This window comes from Kogia breviceps, chromosome 19 (assembly GCF_026419965.1).
Source record: "Kogia breviceps isolate mKogBre1 chromosome 19, mKogBre1 haplotype 1, whole genome shotgun sequence".
Classification (NCBI taxonomy): Eukaryota; Metazoa; Chordata; class Mammalia; order Artiodactyla; family Physeteridae; genus Kogia; species Kogia breviceps.
The window spans coordinates 33,863,030-33,882,925 of NC_081328.1; the positions used below are offsets into that span (position 1 = coordinate 33,863,030).

At 44.7% G+C, this 19,896-nt stretch overlaps 1 protein-coding gene and 1 pseudogene across 1 annotated transcript; both read left to right on the top strand.

Annotated features, from left to right (window-relative positions):
- The first annotated feature begins 1,704 nt into the window (after positions 1 to 1,704).
- On the top strand, positions 1,705 to 2,412 carry LOC131746465 (large ribosomal subunit protein eL15-like; annotated as a pseudogene).
- A 2,850-nt stretch (positions 2,413 to 5,262) lies between these two features.
- ANKRD40 (ankyrin repeat domain 40) lies at positions 5,263 to 18,617 on the top strand. The gene is made up of 5 exons (XM_059047227.2): positions 5,263 to 5,466; positions 11,068 to 11,216; positions 11,997 to 12,482; positions 15,358 to 15,539; positions 16,144 to 18,617. Exons 1-5 carry the CDS (start codon positions 5,333 to 5,335, stop codon positions 16,288 to 16,290), a joined length of 1,098 nt encoding a protein of 365 aa, XP_058903210.1. The 5' UTR covers positions 5,263 to 5,332; the 3' UTR covers positions 16,291 to 18,617.
- The last annotated feature ends 1,279 nt before the right edge of the window (positions 18,618 to 19,896 follow it).

The following is a 19,896-nucleotide window of genomic DNA, read 5'->3' on the forward strand; positions in this document are numbered from 1 at the left end:
TGGTTCTCAGGGAGCTCCTGAACCATGGAAGACAAAAATGTAACAATAACTTGAAATGAAATAAAAGAAAATACTGTCCTTTGGATCTCAGAGGCAAGAGCTTCTACCCAGTCCCACACTAGGCTCTCTATGGCTCTCTTTTTCATAGATTCTGAGGCCAGCCACAGTTCAGTGTGATTACTACTGCAGATAATGAATTCATTCATTTGTCTTTTTCATTAATTCAACCAGTGCCAGCATCATCTGCTGGGCATCAGGGATTCAGACATAAAAGTAGTCTTTTGTTTTTTTGGCCGTGCCCCCGAGGGCATGTAGCATCTTAGTTCCCTGACCAGGGGATCAAACCCGTTCCCCCTGAAGTGGAAGCTCAGAGTCCTAACCACTGGATGGCCAGGGAATTCCCCAAAGTAGTCTTTATGAACAAATCACAATGCCCAGTTTACAGATGACTTTTAGAGATTATATGAGTTGGTTATTTTCTGATGCTGAGATGGAAAACAACCTTATGAGTCAGTGGTCTCCAGACCCCATTCCATGTATGTTACTAATGCAGAGTGTCATGGACTGAACTGTGTGCCCCACCACACACACACACACAAATTCATATGTTCAAATTCTCAGAATCCACGGTAGGATCTCACAATGTAATTACATTTGGAAGTAGAGCCTTTAAAGAGGTAATTTAAAATGGGCCCTGGTGGGAACGCAAGATGGTGCAGCCCCACTTTGGAAGACAGTTTGGCTGTTTCTTATAAAACTAAACATACTCTTAGCATAGAATCCAGCTGTCATACTCCTTGGCATTTACCCAAAGGAGTTGAAAATGTATGTCTACACAAAAACCAGTACATGCATTTTATAGATGCTTTATTCACAAATGTAAAACTCGGAAGCAAGCAAGATGTCCTTCAGTAGGTGAATAAATAAACTGTGGTACATCTGAAAAAAATAAATAATAAAATAAATAATAAAATAAAATAAAATGGGCCCCAATACAATCTGACTGGCATCCTTATAAGAAGAGGAAATTTTGAAACGCCAAGTAGGCACACAGACAGAGGAAAGGCCATGTGAGGACACAGTGAGAAGGCAGCCATCCGCAAGCCAAGGAGAGAGGCCTCAGGAGAAACCAAACCTACTGACACCAGTAGGACAAACCTACTGACACCTTGGATCTTGGACTTTTAGCCTCCAGAACTGTGAGAGAATAAATTTCTGTTGTTTAAAGCCACAAGTCTGTGGTACTTTGTATGGCAGCTCTGGTGAACTAATATAGAAATGAAGCCACAGTTACTACTGCTTCCCAGCCTTCAGTGTGGCCCCCATGACTCCATCCTCCATCTGCCTTGCTGCCTCCATCATCTTTCTAAATGTAAATCCAGTTATGTCTCTTCCCTGCTCAGAACCCCTCAATGGTTCCCCGTCTAAAATTTAAACACAAGGCCATCCATGATCGAACCTGCTTCTCCAGCTTTTTGCCACTGCTCCCCCACAACTTGAACACCCCTTCTTCCTATGACATCACACCACGTTACACTGCTCCAGACATGAAATGCTCTTTCCTCACCCCAGAAATGTCTACCCATCTTCCTCAGCTCACAGCCCAAGCATCACCAGCTCTGTAAAGCCAACCTGGACGCTCATTCTCCACCTGCCACACACAACTCATCATCTTCTTTGTGCCACCATTTTACCTTGTACGTTATGGGGTTTGTCACACAATACTGCAAATATCAGTCTTTTTCTTTAAAATGAAAGTTTCTCCCTTTCAGTCTGGTGGCAGCCATCAGTTTATCTCAAAATAGGCACGAGTACATCCAGGAGCTGTGGAGGAAGAAGCAGTCCTTTGTAATGCGCTTTCTTCTCAAGGTGTGCTTTTGGCAGTACTGCCAGCTCTCTGCACTCCACAGGGCCCTCCACCCCACCCAGCCTGATAAAGCACGCAGACTGGGATACAAGGCCAAGCAAGGTTATGTCACATATCAGATTCCTGTGAGCCGTGCTAGCTGCAAATGCCCAGTTCCTAAGGGTGCCAGCTATGGCAAGCCTAATTATCATGGTGTTAAACGGCTAAAGTTTGCTTGAATCCTTCAGTCTATTGTGGAGGAGTGAGCTGGGTGCCACCATATGACTCTGAGAGTCCTGGATTCACACTGGGTTGGTGAAAATTCTACACACAAATTCTTTGAGGTTATCCTCATTGATCCATTCCATAAATCTACCAGAAGAAATCCTGACACCTAGTGGATCACCAGTCCAGTCCACAAGTACAGGTAGATGTGAGGGCTGACACTGGCAGGTTGAAAGAGCTGTAGCCTTGGAAAGGGCCACAAGTTCCACCACACCGCTGGTGGTTCTCACCATGCAGCTTGGAGATGGCACAGTACTCTCCAGCTCCACTGTTACTGCTAATATAAGTAATGTTTGTGGGCTTCCCTGGTGGCAAAGTGGTTAAGAATCCGCCTGCTAATGCAGGGAACACAGGTTTTGAGCCCTGGTCCGGGAAGATCCCACATGTCGCGGAGCAACTAAGCCCGGCACCACAACTACTGAGCCTGCGCTCTAGAGCCTGCGAGCCACAACTACTGAGCCCATGTGCCACAACTACTGAAGCCTGCATGCCTAGAGCCTGTGCTCCACAACAAGAGAAGCCACCGCAGTGAGAAGCCCGTGCACCACAACAAAGAGTAGCCCCTGCTCGCCTCAACCAGAGAAAAGCCCACGTTCAGCAGCAAAGACCCAACACAGCCAAAAATAAATTTTTTTTTAAAAAAGTAATGTTTTGTGAAATTCTTACCTAATAAATTAGGATATTCATGTCTAAAATTTTAACTTGTCTGTTAAAACTAGTTGTCTGCAGATTGTTTCATGAATGCATTGTCAAATTATGAAAGCTAAAGTGCAATAATGTTTCAATACTATAAGTGATGGTATATCTTGTTTCTAATAAGAAAAATACTTTTGTCTTTGCTTTATCCTTTTAGGAAGCTTATATGTCAGTGTTTAAAATGCTGTTTTGTACAATAGGTGTAAAATACATTATGTAGAAGAGGAGTGCAGAAACTAGCCATGCACATGTTGGTGCATGTGATGAAACCTACAGCTTTACTGGAGTGATGCAGTGCTCTGCTAGGTTACTCTCCAGTGGCTGTTTCATGGAGTTTGGCAAGGGTAGACTTTTTAAAAAATATTTATTTATTTATTTATTTATGGCAGCGTTGGGTCTTCATTGCTGCGCGTGGGCTTTCTCTAGTTGTGGCAAGCTGTGGCTACTCTTTGGTGCAGTGCGTGGGCTTCTCATTGCAGTGTCTTCTGTTGCAGAGCACGGGCTCTAGGTGCGCGGGCTTCAGTAGTTGTGGCATGCCAGCTCTAGAGTGCAGACTCAGTAGCTGTGGCACACAGGCTTAGTTGCTCGGCGGCATGTGGGATCTTCCCAGACCAGGGCTCGAACCCGTGTCCGCAGAGTTGGCAGGCAGATTCTTTTTTTTTTTTTTGGCGGTACGCGGGCCCCTCACTGTTGTGGTCTCTCCCGTTGCGGAGCACAGGCTCCGGACGCGCAGGCTCAGCGGCCATGGCACACGGGCCCAGCCGCTCGGCAGCATGTGGGATCTTCCCAGACCGGGGCACGAACCCGTGTCCCCTGCATTGGCAGGTGGACTCTCAACCACTGCGCCACCAGGGAAGCCCATGGCAAGCAGATTCTTAACTGTGCCATCAGGGAAGTCCCTGAAATCCTTTTTAAGGAAGGGAAATTTGACAAATAAATCCTTACAAAGAGAACTCACAGATTTTGATCTGCAGTAACTACCAAGTTTTATGAACTGCTTTTTAAAAAGAGGCCACTACCTACTCCTCTGTCACACAAATTGTGCTAAAGGGCCCAATTCCAGTACTATGCACATCAGCTTCAGATGGAGTATCATGCTGGATCTGAGAAATAAAGTTTAAATCGGGGGACAAATAACAATGTAAGCTCAAGCAGAGTTCCAGTTCACCATAGGATCAATTTAAATGTGCAGTTTATATTCAGTACCACCTGGTGTGCACTGTGTACTGTGTGAATGACTGTATCAAAATAAACAGATTTGGGTTTTTCTTAAACAGTAGCAAGAAAAATGCTTGCTGTGCAAATCCTGGGCTGCCCCAAGAGAGGCAAATGAAAACCCCATGCCTAAATTTGTCTCTTCCTATTTTATCTCCTCTCTGCATTCAGACCTTTCTCTTTTTCACCCCAGGGTTATTCCTTAATCCTTCGTACCCCATCTGCAATCTTCCATCCTGTGCCAGATTGGAAGATGTCTCCCGGGCGCCTGGGCTCAGCAAAACAATACTTTTCTTTTTCTCTGGCTGGGTAGTAAAGCAGTGCCAGCCCAGGCTCTGAGCCTCATTAGATTGATTAGGCAAAGAAGTCAGGCAGAATGCTGTTTATACTTTGCACCGTTCCACTCCCCAGCTCCTGATATCAGAGACCCGGATAACTCCAAAGCCTCTTTGGTGTTCTTTCTTTTTTCTTTACATGGCCTTCACGAAGGGTAATTAATTAAGATTTAAAAGCAGTAATAAATCACATTTTACAGACTCTGAGCACAATATAAATATTTTTCCTGAAAGCCACTTTAGAAGAAATCTCTAAAATGAGATGTAAAACAACAGCAATTGAAATAATCGAACTGAATAGTCCCAAGCACTGTCAAAAGAACCGTGTACTCTATCTCTGCAATAATAGGCATATAATAGGATCGTTTTCAGCCCATTTCCCCATCCTGCTGGGCAAGAGTTGGTTCAGATACGGAAAAAGAGCCAAACAAACCGGGGTGGGGGTGGGGGAACACCAATTATTTTTGATGCCAGGTAAACAGCCTGCGCCAGGGGATAAGGCTTTTCTGGTTCTTAAATACCCATTCTTTCCTTTCCTTGTGTCTGTCCTCCTCCCTGGAAGCTGCGGGGTAGGGAGTTCTAAAAATAGTCGGTGAATCACGGCAGATAATATTGTGCAGCTGTTACATAAACAGCCAGCCCGCGCGGGCGCCGAGGGTAGGAACGGAAAATATCTGGGTCAGGGTTGTCACTCCGAATAGGTTCCCCCGGAGCCGGCCTGCGGGAGGTGCGGCCGGGGGGAGGCTTAGGCCCACGGGCCGGGAGCAGCAGGGTAGTGGCGGGCGGCCCTCGGCGGGGTAGCAGAGGCAGCTGGCCGGGCGCGGGCGGCGGCGCGAGCTGGGCGGACGTGCTCCGCGCGGTCTCCCCATGGCGGGGAGCGGGCCGCGGCGGCGGCGGCGCTGACCGGCCGGGACTGGGCGGGCGGGCCCGGGCGAGGGCCTGGGGCTGAGGGAAGATGAGCGCTCTCCTGGAGCAGAAGGAGGAGCAGGAGAGGCTGCGGGAGGCCGCGGCCTTGGGGGACATTCGGGAGGTGCAGAAACTGGTGGAGAGCGGGGTGGATGTGAACTCCCAAAATGAGGTCAACGGCTGGTAAGTGGGGAGCGGGGGAGGCCCAGGGTCAAAGCATCCGGCCCTGGCGCGACCTAGGCCTAGCGCTGCCCCCGAAGCCCTCTAAGGCGTGGCCCGGCGCCCCGGGTCAACGAGGCTGTGCGCTCTGGAGGCCAGACCTGGCCCCCTCTGCCTCGGGTAGTCAGAGGAGCGTCGTGTCCAAATCCCGGCCCACGTGGTCCTGTCCCGGCAGCGCCCACCCGAACCCTGGCGCCCGCCGTTCCCCCCACCCCACCCCTAACGTGGCCGGAACGATGCTGGCCACGACTCTCACCCTAATTTGGAGCTCACCCCAGTTCGAGTCTGGAATTACTATGAAGAACACGTCTGTGCAGAGCAAAAAGCATAAGCAACTGAGCAAATGTGGATCTTATAAACTAGCACGATTTCTTTTCCCAAGACCAGGAAAAAAAAATCACTTGCATCCCTATTCTGCTTCTCTGTTGTCTCACTGCAGCAGTGATTTACTACTACCTACAGCTGCCTGTTGCAGGAAGACCCATTCATTTATCCTATAGAGTGTTTGCTTTGTTTTCTTACAACAGTTTCAAATATGGGACTTCAGATGCCTGCATGCAGTTGAGTCCTTTCCAACTAAATAAGGAATCTCATTTTAAGATGTGCTGGTGGTCAAGTTTTAAGTTACTGAATGTGGTATTATTCTGCTCTCTTCACATTTAAATTTTAATTTTTCATTTGATCCAGGTAATGTTTAACCAGCCTATGTTGCTAGGTGAGAGTAAAAGTGAGTTTGCAAATGTTTTATATTTTAAGGTGGAATCATACAGTTTGAAACTAAAAGGGACATTGGAGATGGGTTCAACTCCAGAGAATAACCTGCCCGAGGTCACACAACTATTAATATAAAAGCCAGGACGGGAGTCACAGTTTCCTGACTTCCTCACAAATCTATCTACCAACTTACCCTAAGGAGGACAGCCTGGGTAGCTGTCCAGAAAGCCAGGAAACAGTAGAAACTGCTTTTTTTGTTTTGTTTAAAAGTGTTTGCAAACTAGCTTGCTTTTCTCTGTGCGTGCCATTTCTAGTATTGATATGTGGTTCACAAGCTGTGAATCATTGTTTTGGCACTGGGAGGCAGTGTTGTGTAGAAGAATGAGCCTGGTCTTTCCTGCAGGTTCTCCATTCCTGCTTAGACATACAACCTTGCCCGAGTCACTTCATTTTCCAGTTATTTCAGAAGAGTGTTGTGAGCATTTAAGGAGATGCAGCATGATATAAATAGCTAACATTTATTGAGCTTGCTCTGTAGTGAAAACAAGCTTCCAAGTGCTTTATGTGTATTATCTCATTGATAATACACAGGGACATAGCTATTGTTATTCTCTCCATTTTGTAGGTGAGGATACTGAAGCCCAGAAAGATTAAGTAATTTTCCCAAGGTCACAGAGTTTACAGTAACTGATGGAGCTGGGAAACAAACCCAGCATCTGCCTCCAAACCATACTTCCTCTTTTTTTTTTTTTTTTGGCCACACCCAATGGCATGTGAGATCTTAGTTACCCGACCAGGGATCAAACCCGCACCCCGTGCAGTGGAAATATGGAGTCTTAACCACCGGACCACCAGGGAAGCCCCCAAACCATACTTTCTTAACTACATAGTAGGTGCTCAGTGAATGTAAGTTGGTTGAACTATGAAGAGGCTTTCATAGATTTAATTGGGGGAAGATGTCTAATAGGACTTCAAATTCAACATGTCCAGGGTTGAGTTCCTGGTCTCCCTCATACCCCTAATTGTCCCCAGCCTGCTCCTGAGTCCTCATTTCAGCATCTGAGGTGCACAGGCCAGAACCTTTGGTGCCCTCCTTGCCTTCTGTCTTTCCCTCACACCCCACATCCAGTCAAGCTGCTAATCCTGCCAGCTCCACTGGCAGCTGTGTAGTTAGAATCTGACCATTTCTCACTAGCTCTACCACTACATCGCTGGTGCAAAGCCACCATCATTCCATCACTTGGATTAATGCAGTAGCCTTCTAACTAGTCCTTCTACCCTACGTCTTTTCTCAGCACAGCAGCCAGAGGGATCCTGACTTAAAACATAAGTCAGATCATTTCGTTCTGCTCAAAACCCTTTAATGGCTCCCGTCTCACATTGAGTAAAAGCCCACAGGGTCCTACAGTTTTGACTCCTTGTCCCTGCATCCTCTGTCTTTACCTCTAAGCCTCACCTCCGGCTTTACCCCCTTGCCCCCTTCATTCTGCTCTCCTGGCCTTGCTTTTCCTGAAAACACCAGGCACAATGTTGATTCAAGGCCTTTGTGTTTTGTCTTCCCATCATTTAAAATGCTTTTGTTCTCTTACCTCCTTCAGGTCTTAGCTTAGATGTCCCCTTAATGAGTCTTTCCTTGGCCCTCAATTTAAAATTGAGCCATGCCCCTCCCCTGTCTCTGGCATTTCTTAATCCCTTTCCTCTCTTTATTGTCCTTATAATACAATCTCTGTGTACCATAGTGTTTTGCTTATTTGCTGACTGCCTCCGTTTTCTCATCTGTAAAGTGGGAGAATGTTGATAATAGTAGGTAACTCATGGGTTGTTTACAGGATTACATGAATTAATATATGTAAAGCTTTTAGAACAGTGTTCAGTATGTAAAACATTATGTCTGTGTTAACTATTTTTTCTTTTTTAACTATTATTTTTTAAGCAGTGTGCCGGGTAATGGGATATAAAGGTTACCCTCAGAAAACATAGTCAGCAGCATAGAAAAGCAGAATGGTTACTGCTTTCAATTCTTAGCTGCTCAGTAACCACAATTTCTGCACAAATGAAATGTGTGCCTCTGGTCTGAAATACTTCCCAGCACTGAAAGAGGATGCCCAGTGCTTCTGGTCCGAAATACTTCCCAGCACTGACAGGCTATTCTGACTGCAAATTTAAAGCTTAAAGAGTTCAATTTCAAAGATAGAGCTCCCACATCAATTGTAATTCAAGTGTCATGCATACCCCTTTGCTTTAAGGAGCAAGTATAATAGCTCATGAAGAAGTTGAAAATATTGCCTGGCTACAGTGCCTGTGAGTTCTGGCCACCCAGAGCTGCACAGGTCTGGACTATAAATGATGATCACTCAGGGTACAGGGCTGTGGGGGAGGTGCTATGTTGACTTAACTCCACTTTACATGGTGATGCTTTAGCTAGTTGGTTTGTCCCCAAGTGTCTCAGATCCACTGGCAGTATATTTCTTCCTTCACTCTCAAGCTTGTCATGAACAAGTGATTTACTACTAGCAAGTGAGTACTTTATTTCCAAAAGGGAACATATTTTTCTCATCATGCTCCATTCATTTTTGAGTGCTTGCTTATCATTATAATTATTCGTTTTCAGGCTTTCAAGACATCCACACACAAACACACTCTCAGCTGTGGTTTGGCCAGAATCAAGGATATATGGGATCCTTCTACTCCGAGTAATGCCCACCTTGTCCTTGGTTCACTCATTCAGCAAATATTAATTAAGTACCTGTATATTCAAGCAGATACTTCCTTACCTTCACACGGAGCTTATATTTTAGAAGTCCATATCAAGACTCTTACCTTATTTTACCCAAATTGGCATTCTTTTCATCATAGAGTACCTTTTAAAGACATCTGGATATGGGCTTCCCTGGTGGTGCAGTGGTTGGGGGTCCGCCTGCTGATGCAGGCGACGTGGGTTTGTGCACCAGTCCGGGGGGATCCCAAGTGCCGCGGAGCGGCTGGGCCCGTGAGCCATGGCCGCTGGGCCTGCGCGTCCGGAGCCTGTGCTCCGCAGCAGGAGAGCCCGCAGCAGTGAGAGGCCCGCGTACCAAAAATAATAATAATAATAATAAAGACATCTGGATAATCTAATTCTAATGAGTAATAGTTTGGAATGTCAAATATCACTCTGAAACATCAGTGGAGTTGCTCCCAGCCAGCCAGACAAGCTGGCTTTCTGTAAGTCGTAAATATTAAGGTGCCCAGGGCAACATTTGGTTCCTGGAACCAAATGTACTTTCTAGATAGTTATATTTCTCAGGTGGGTGACCTAATCCTCACTATTGAACATATGTTCTATTCTTTACCATATTTATATTCGTCTATAAGCTCTGAAGATATTTATCTCGGCTCAATTAGGGAGTTGGTGAGTGAGGACATTTCAAAACAGAGGGGAAAAAAGTGATTTCCTTCCATAATAACATTCAGCTTTGGCAACTGGGGATGAATTTAGTAGCTCTATTAAATTGGAGTATTGGCTAGCATGTTAATTATATTTCTGTGCAGTGTTAAGATAATAGCTCTTTAGAGTGTGCATAATCCCTTCCTATGTGTACAATAGTAAATAATTAGTTTTACCTAAATGAGTCTAATACTTCAGAAGAGTTCTCAAAAGTTTTGGCTGTTGATGTACATTTTTCAAGTGCTTTAGGAATGAAAGTACGTGTGCAGTGCCTTAAACACAAGGCACTGCACGCGTACTTTCATTCCTAAAGCACTTGAAAAATGTAGCCTTCTGGAGAGAACTAGAGAAGTGAACTCTTAAAAGTGGAAATTTGGAAATCCTTTTTGTGTGTGTGTGAAGGAGAGAAAAGCAAAGAGGAAAAGAGTAATTGAGATTCAGACAGGAATCTGCTGTAGTAATAATTTTAGTGGCAGGGCAAGCTGCAGATGAGAGATGGTTAATAGCCTGATAATATTTAATCTTCAAGTGACATTTGGTGCATATGAAGCAAGTTTCCATAGTCTCTCTTTTTTTTTTTTTCTTTGTGGTACGCAGGCCTCTCACTGTTGTGGCCTCTCCCGTTGCAGAGCACAGGCTCCGGAAGTGCAGGCTCAGCGGCCACAGCTCACGGGCCCAACTGCTCCACAGCATGTGGGATCTTCCCGGACCGGGGCACAAACCCGTGTCCCCTGCATCGGCAGGTGGACTCTCAACCACTGTGCCACTAGGGAAGCCCTTCCATAGTCTCTTAAAAGGAATATGGCCATGTAAAAATGTTTTTTAAACAGACTGGGACAATCAAATGAGCGACACTGATAGAGTTAACACACAGGATATCAGTAGAGTTATCTAGCCAGCCAGGCAGCCAGCTGTCTGAAAGCCATTGATATAAAGCTCCTAGGATAAATCAGCTTTTCCCAAGGGCTAGAAATGAAATTGAAAAATAAATTTTAAGCATATTAAATATTTTGATCATCTGCTTTCTGAAAAGAGAAGTTAAGATTACCAGCCTGGGGGCTCCCCTGGTGGTGCAGTGGTTGAGAGTCCACTTGCCGATGCAGGGGACGCAGGTTCGTGCCCCAGTCCGGGAAGATCCCACATGCCGTGGAGCGGCTGGGCCCGTGAGCCATGGCCGCTGAGACTGCGGGTCCGGTGCCTGTGCTCCGCAACGGGAGAGGGGAGAGGCCACAACAGTGAGAGGCCCGCGTACCACAAGAGAGGCCCGCGTACCACAAAAAAAAAAAAAAAGATTACCAGCCTGATTTTCTGGTTCTAGCTGAACTCTAACACGCTTGTATATATTTATTTACTGGTGTGTAGAATTTGAAATCCCAAATCACCTCTCCACTTTTTAAATCACTCTTTTTTTCTTTTCTTTGCCATAGGACCTGTTTACACTGGGCATGTAAACGCAATCATGGTCAGGTGGTCTCTTACTTGTTAAAATCAGGAGCTGACAAAGAGATTCTTACCACAAAGGGAGAAATGCCAGTCCAATTAACATCAAGGAGAGAAATTAGGAAGATTATGGGAGGTGAGTCTGTGTTTTAAGGCAACTTTTGATTTTGTCAACCTAATTTAAAACTTATGGTATTGTATATATTCTTTTTGTTTTTTGCGGTACGCGGGCCTGTCACTGTTGTGGCCTCTCCCATTGCAGAGCACAGGCTCCGGTCACTCAGGCTCAGCGGCCATGGCTCATGGGCCTAGTTGCTCTGCGGCATGTGGGATCTTCCCGGACCAGGGCACAAACCTGTGTCCCCTGCATCGGCAGGCGGACTCTCAACCACTGTGCCATCATATTCTTGATGCCAAACCATCATATTCTTGATGCCAAACAGCCAGTCTGTTTCTAAAAACAAGATAGTCTTAACTGTGCCAAGATAATTATTCCATACTGTTTCTGGAAAGGTAGGCATTGTAAAGTTTTGGTTTTTTATCTGTAAACTTTAAGGTGATAAAAATGGTAACGATAGGGCTTCCCTGGTGGTGCAGTGGTTGAGGGTCCGCCTGCCGATTCAGGGGACACGGGTTCGTGCCCCGGTCCGGGAAGATCCTACATGCCGCGGAGCGGCTGGGCCCAGTGAGCCATGGCCGCTGAGCCTGCGCGTCCGGAGCCTGTGCTCTGCAACGGGAGAGGCCACAACAGTGAGGGGCCCGCGTACCGCAGAAAAAAAAAATGGTAACGATAAACATGCAATAAACACTGATCAGAATGTTTGTTGTATACCAAAGGACACTAGCTTTCACAAGATACTCTACTTTGTAATTTTTAAAGGGCTATGTAAATGTTCTGTGTTTCCGTCTTTTTAAGTGGAAGATGATGACGATGACCATGACGACCTCCCCCAACTGAAGAAGGAGTCAGAGCTGCCCTTTGTTCCGAACTATTTGGCCAACCCAGCCTTCCCTTTCATCTATACCCCTGGGTCAGAGGATTCAGCCCAGCTGCAGAATGGGGGCCCCTCCACACCTCCTGCATCATCCCCTGCAGATGGCTCGCCTCCATTGCTGCCCCCTGGGGAACCTCCCCTGCTTGGGGCCTTTCCAAGGGACCACACCTCTTTGGCACTGGTTCAGAATGGGGATGTGTCTGCCCCATCTGCCATACTCAGAACACCAGAAAGCACAAAACCGGGTCCTGTTTGTCAGTCACCGGTGAGTCAGAGTCGCTCCCTGTTCTCTTCTGTCCCATCCAAGCCACCAATGTCTCTGGAGCCTCAAAATGGGACGTATGCAGGACCGGCGCCAGCATTCCAGCCATTTTTCTTCACCGGAGCATTTCCATTTAATATGCAAGGTAACCTCTCATCAGCAAACAGCCTCTGCCACAGGGCAAGTGGTGTCCTGAGGTCTAGTGCTTTACTTCCTCGTTTTCTGAGGAGTGGGAGTGGGATTCATTTATTTTGCGTCTGATTACAAACTTACAGAAAAGTTGCAAGACTAGTATAAGGAGCTCTCTTTACTCAGATTTACAAGTTATCTTTTGCCCTTTTACCCTGAACTACTTAAGTGTGTTTTTCCTAAGAACAAGGATAGTGTCTTACATAATCACCATATGATGACCAGATTTAGAAAATATAACCTTGACATAATACTATTCTCTAACCCATAGTTTATATTTAAATTTTGTCAGCTGTCTCAGCAATGCCCTTTGTAAGCTATCTTCACTCCCTCCACTCCTATCCGCCTCCCAGGATCAACCATTGCATTTGGCTATCATGTTGTCATAGCCTCCTTTAATCTGGAGCATTTCCTCAGCCTTTAGCTGTCATTTTAGACCTCAGATTTTTGAAGAGTCCAGGCCATTTATTTTGTAGAATATGATTTCCTTTCATTTTTTTCTCTATTTATTAGGTGATATTCTACTATAAAGAAGGGCTTTCCCTTCTCCTCCATTTGAACTCACTGATTCTTATTTATTGGGTTATAATCCATTAGTATCATTATCTTGATGCTCAAATTATGCCAGATTTATCTAGAGGGAGCCCCTTGGAGCTTGTTCTTGTGTCTCTTGGACATGTCCATCATTCTTGGAGCACTTCCTTACTTTGTGGTACAGCAAGATGTTTCAGGCTCCCTAGTATAACTTTCCCCGCCCCAGCCTTGGAATCAGCTGTTTCTACAAGGAGTCCTGGTTCTTTTTGGGGGACAGTGGTATTCAGAAACCAGAATGTGAACACTAGGTGTGCTCACTGCTGCTAGCATCATTTCTTCTAGGCTCACTCAGAGGACAGAGTTAGAAAAGAAAGAAAAAAGCAAGCAAACAATAAAGAGCAATTGAATGATAAAAGGAAAGATTCACCAGGAAGATATAAACTAAACATGTGTGTACCTAGTAACATAACTTCAAAGCATTCTAAGTTCTCATTTAATTGTTACAACAAACTCATAAACTGGGTATTATTATTCGCATTTAATTAAATTAATTAATTTATTTTGGCCTCCCCGCACAACTTGCAGAATCTTAGTTCCCCAACCAGGGATTGAACCTGGGCCCTGGCAGTGAAAGAGACGAGTCCTAACCACTGGACCGCCAGTGAATTCCCATTATGTACATTTTATTTATTTTTTTTAAAGATTTTTATTCTTGGCTGCCCTGTGCAGCATGTGGGATCTTTGTTCCCTGACCAGGGATTGAACCTGTGCCCCTTGCATTGGAAGCATGGGATCTTAACCACTGGACCGCCAGGGAAGTCCCTATTTACATTTTAGAAGTGGAGAAACTTAAATGAAAAGAGAGATAGGTAATTTGCCCAGTATCACATATCTAGTACATGAGAGTGGGGTTATACCCATTTTGTACCACAGTCATTCAAGGTTCAAAAGGTCACAAAAAGAGTTGAAAGCAGCTCACACAATTTATGACAAAAGCAACAAACTCTCCATTGATATTTTACATCAGCGGTCCCCAACCTTTTTGGCACCAGGGACTGGTTTTGTGGAAGACAGTTTTTCTGCAGACTGGTTGGGGGAGGGAGAGAATGGTTCAGGTGGTAATTCGAGCAATGGGGAGCCCCAGACAAAGCTTTGCTTGCTTGCTGCTCACCTCCTGCTGTGCAGCCCCGGTCCTAACAGGCCGTGGACCGGCATTGGTCCGCGGAGGCCGGGGGTTGGGGACCCCTGTTTTAGATGAAAAGTAGAAAATGAACATATGCTTCCTGGATATCAAGCTGCATGCTGACCTGAGAGGATTAGTAAAGTTTAAAAAAAAAAGAAAAAAAAGGCAAGCAAACACAAATATATGTACTTTTTTCTGTATTTCTATATCTATTTAATCTAGATCTTTTAAAAATATATTAAAAACTGTAAATTAATCCTAATACCTCCAATTCCAGTCAACACCACAGGGTATAGTCTAGTCTTACCTTTCTTTTGCCATATCAGTAACTCCCTCACTTTCTGTTTTTGAGGACCCGTTACTATTGTTGTTGATAACAGTGGCCCATGGGTGGCGTGAGGGGTTCATATATAAGGAGCAAAGCAGAACCACTAAATGCACATGGGTGCATGGCTTGGGCCATCATGGCAGCCAGGCTCAGAATTTAGGAGCAGACTGCTTAGATCCCAGACCCACAAATAATGGTATTTGTTTACTCTCAAAGCCAAAATTCCTCCCTTATTAATGTATACTGAATTCAAATCATAGTTAGACTTTAATTTTTATTAGTAGCTTATCTTTTTGCTCTTGTACTGTCTTTATTGCAAGGATTTTCATATCTAATATCTTTAGATCCACAATTGTTAAATCTTTATAGAGTAACTCTTGTACCGTTATCTTTCCCGTGCCTTCTTTTCACCTCGCTTCCCCTTACCCTGCTTATGTGTAGTTTGATACCCAACCCATTCTCAAGCCTTTACCTGCTTAGCTCCAGAGGCAGAAGTAAATTGCCCTTCTGTATTGGCTGGGATGGTTGTCTGCCGTCTCCCCCTGCCGCCCCTTTACTTTGTGAACCACAGTCTTAGATATATAGGGAGGACAAATGCAAACCAGCAGAGCCAGAACTGGACCTGAGCAAACCATGCTGTAATATTGTGCTTAGTTTTCTCATTGGGTGGCACAGGCCTTAGCACAGGGCATGATTAAGGGTAACCATCTTCTGGAAAAGATCTTAAATTACATCGGATTACTATGCCAGAATCATTCATTAACATTTTTCCTCCCTTTTCCCTAGAGCTGGTACTCAAGGTGAGGATTCAGAACCCATCTCTTCGAGAAAATGATTTCATTGAAATTGAACTGGACCGACAGGAGCTCACCTACCAAGAATTGCTCAGAGTGAGTTGCTGTGAGCTGGGTGTTAATCCTGATCAAGTGGAGAAGATCAGAAAGTTACCCAATACTCTGGTAAGAAAGGTAAGAAAGGTCTGTTAAGTGGTTGCTTTTTCCATTTGGAAAATACCCAGCTTCCTCCTTGGGTATATGAGTCATAGTTGAAGAAACGAGAAGAGAATAGAAAAAGAGCAAAGGGTGTTTTTCCATTGAGCTTTCCTTCCTCTACTGGGCCTATAGAGACATTGGCATTTCTGAAAGTGGTAGGATACCAGAGAGAATGTTCTGAATTACCATTCACAGGTACCTATTTTTGGTTGTTTCTCTTTAGTGATCTGTAAGGATTACCTTAGCGCACTATCACATGTGCCTTGTGTTTTATAACATAAGAACCAGGCTAAATTATAGTGCGAATCTACACAGATACATGTGTGGTCCTCCCAACATCTCTGGGTTCCCTGAATGTCAGGCTTCTGGCTTCTCGGGGCCCCTGAGGAAAACATCCCTGCACTGCCTCTCCCTTCGAGGTGTGCTTATCTTGTAGCAACTGCTGTTAAGGCCTTCTACCACTCCAACCCAGTTCACGCTCCTGGGGAATTTCCTGCACTATCACTGGTATCAACACAGCACACCAAACACATAGAGACAAGCGGCTCCTCTTAATCTGTTTAAACTATTTTTGTTTTAGGACAAAGATGTTGCTCGACTCCAAGATTTCCAAGAGCTGGAACTGGTTCTAATGATAAGTGAGAATAATTTTCTGTTCAGAAATGCTGCATCCACACTGACTGAAAGGCCTTGCTACAACAGGAGAGCTTCAAAACTGACTTACTAATGCAGCAGGGACTTTTATCACTGAGTACCGTGACAGTGTGCATCACCTCTGGGCCCAGGACAAGCCATTGATCTAAATGTCTTGGATGCCCCGGAGGGCCCCTGATGCCACTGCATCGGATACACTAACATCGTTCTGCCAAGGTAGGAAGCCCCTGACCCCGAGCAGAGGTGCCACTCTTCTGAGCTTCTTGGTGCACAATAAACCTATTGCTTGAAGCTGTGAACAGCTGAGAAGTGGCCTGGAGAGGCAGAAGCCCACGGTTCTATATCCAGTGTGGTTTTTTTTTTGCAGAATGTAAGAGAGTTTGTCTAACAGAAGCTGAGAGAGAGCAGAGCCTATTTTTAGCTAGTCCTGTTGACAGTGCACCCGAAGGGCTGGGAAGCGCTTCTCTTCGTGTTGCATGTTCACAACTCTCCAGAAACGTGAACTGACTAGAGTGGAAAACTGGGGAAAGCACAGGTACTGGACATAGGAATTTTGGTGTGACTTGTGGCTGTGAGGTTTCACATAACATATTTAAAAATGTTACTCAGGTTAAAATTATTTAAGAATACAATTACCTAATTGTAAATATGCTGTTAACCAAAAGAGCTTCCCCTCCCTGACTTTTTCTGTTGTAAACACTCTTGACTGCTTCTGTCTCTAGATTGCCATAGCCTAGACAGTCATCTCTGCATTAACGCCCCTTCGTGGTCACTAGAGGGCTCTCTAACGCCTTCTAAAAGAGCAACAGCTTTTTTTTTTTTTTTTTTTTTTTTTTTTTTTTTTTTTTTTAACTGAAGCGATCCCTGTCTTCGTGTTTCTGTTTAATTGCACCGAAAGAGAAGAGCACAAACATTGCCAGTCCATGTTCTCCACTTTCATTTTCCACTACAAATGAAAAGCAATTTTCCAGACTGAATCTGTTGTTGCTATTTTAAAGGTTATTGTGGGAAACTGAGCTAAAAGGAGTTAGCATCTTTATTTTTGTATCAAAGATAAAGATTATTTTGAAACTATTGGGATTTTTACACAGCTCTGAAATCTGTTGCTTTTGTAAACACATTGTTTGATCCTGGGCATCCTCCACAACCACCACCAACCCACTTAACAAAGTCAGTTGTGAGTCTACCAGGCTTTGTTCTCAAAACAAACAAATACCTGATTAAACTCTTGAGCATGGCATAAGAATTTTTCTAAAGAATGCATTTAAGGATTCTTTTCCTTCCCTTCAGTGTCATTAATGTTAAAAAGAAAAGCTACTGTCTTGTTGAAATAAACAGCTTAACTGTGAGAAACAAGAATGAGCCCACTCAGACAAATAGGAGAGCAGGGGTCTGAAGCCAGCTGTTGAAGAACATCCCTGCTGTCTTAAGAAGCTTTCTCCCCATAGTGCCTATAGTTTCCAAAGACACTTAACTTCTTACCTGTGTTAATTTTATTGGAACACTACAGATTGAGAGAGAAAGTGCAGAAGATGTCAGTGGAAGAGAATGTTGTGCTAAGATAATGGCCTCCTGCTGCTGCTTAAGTGCTGAGCTGTGGTTGAGGTGTTTTCAAGGCCAATGTGGAGTCACTCTGTTCAGTGACTTAATTGTATTACAGCAATTACCGATGGTGAGTTACTCACCCTTGTGTAGTGTTTGCCTAACAGAGTAAAGGTTATTTATTACTCACTTTCTCTGAAGTACTTTAAAGAAGAAACTTCCCTTGTGTTTCAGCCAGTCGGAAGATAGTCTGTCCAGACAAACTAACCCTTTTTTTCCCTTACCTTTGAAAAAAAGTTACAATTTACTGATACAGTTAAGGCTAGTTTTATCCTGGAATAAATAAATTCAGTATTAATTCATGTCTAAATCATTGGGGTTAATACTCTTCCAGCCATCCAGATCAATTAAAAATTCTTGGAAGCAGTTGAAGCCCCTGGCTGGGAAGTGGCCTACAGAGGAGTAGCTCCAGGGCATTTCCCGGGCTTAGAAATGGAGGCGGAGGGAATCTCAAGTGAGAGATGGGCCTTGCCCTGCTCGCTCTTCTCCCTTATAAAGTCCTCTGTGGTCAACTGACTCTTGCGTGTATGGCAGTGAATTCGACTGCACAGTTGCTGGTAGGTGAGTTTAAAGTCTTAATCTATGCATTCAGAGAAATATTTTTATATGCTTTGTGTAATTTATAACAAGGATTTTTTTTAGCTTTGTTAACTGTGAATTCGCCCCTCCTCCTCCACTGCATATTTAAAGCATGTGCTCACACTGTGTGTAAACATTCACTGAAGATTTTTCTCTTCATGAAGTGCTGACTGTTCAAGCATAACGAGTATTATTAAAATTAAATATTAACTGACTGAACCCACATTCTTTAATTTTGGCCTCCTAAACAGCACTATACTTCTAATAATACGGGGTTCAAATTGTTGGACAGTTCCTGGGAGAAAACCCTCTGGAGGAGGAACAGGAGGGACTGGTCCCCACCTGAGCCTCCTCCATCCTGCTGCGGGGGCGTGCACGCCTGTCGGTGGCGCCAGAGACAGATATTTTGTGCGGGGTCTTCCTCTCAGTTCACAGCTGTCAGCTTCATTTCCCGAGTAGCTGAACCAGCTAGATGGAGGTCACCCTCTGTTAACCACATTTTTTGATTATCCTATTTACTTTACACAACTGAGCCTCTCCTTTGGGCTGTCAGCACCTGTCAGGGCCTCAATGAGCTCAGAGGGAAGCTCCCAAGACAGGAGAGGAAATACAGCCTTACACCTTCAGATCTTTAGCTGAGAATGATGCCGAATGAATCTGCATTTCTGTCGGTTTGGGGCAGCTAGAGCCTCACAAGCCAGACGTCATTGCCAAATCAGCCTGATAAATCAGGGAGCATAGCAGAGACCTTTTCTTAGCTCCAAGGAGAGGCAGAATAATTTGGGCATTTGTGCTTTCATACTTGCTTTATCACAAGGATGGAAGTCTCCTTCTATACGCTCGTAAACATCCTGGGCAGAAACAGCCTGCCAAAAAAAATGTGATTAACCTTTAACAAATAGTCCTGCAGCACAGGCTGGCCCGATGCATATAGAAAAATCAGATCAAAGGAGCCATCTCCACACCTACTGCAAACCATTTAGGGTGGAGGGAAAAAAAAAAAAAAAAAAGCCATCACCCACAACCAGTCACATTATACCAAGAGTAAAGTTTGAAGAAATGAGAGTCAGAGGAGACCAGAAAACTTAGTAAGGTAACAAAGAGAAGAGATCCCTTCCAAACAGAAGGCCATGTGCCAGGTAAATTCTGACCTGCAGAAAAATAAACACTTCATTGGCTTGCTCAAAAAAAGCAAATTTAATTCACCCCCTCATCTCATTTACCAGCCTGGGACTGTCAGGATAGGGGGCAGCCTCTGGTTGCTCTGTGCTCCAACATTCAACTTCAGCCACAGTGAGGAAGATGAATGACTTGGAGACCTCACTGGTGATGGGGACCTGTCTGGAACAGACTGTTAAAGGGGCAAGGAAATAAAGCACCATGCCTTTCTTATCCCCTAGAGCAGCGGTCCCCAACCTTTTTGGCACCAGGGACCAGTTTCGTGGAAGACAATTTTTCTATGGGTGGGGTGGGGGGCAGGGGGTGGGGGGATGGTTCA

Excerpts from the sequence above, each read along its gene's own strand:
- ANKRD40 (XM_059047227.2), top strand. The coding sequence starts at position 5,333 with ATGAGCGCTCTCCTGGAGCAGAAGGAGGAGCAGGAGAGGCTGCGGGAG. Across the intron at positions 5,467-11,067 it reads CAAAATGAGGTCAACGGCTG|GACCTGTTTACACTGGGCAT; the intron begins GTAAGTGGGGAG and ends TCTTTGCCATAG. Across the intron at positions 11,217-11,996 it reads AATTAGGAAGATTATGGGAG|TGGAAGATGATGACGATGAC; the intron begins GTGAGTCTGTGT and ends CGTCTTTTTAAG.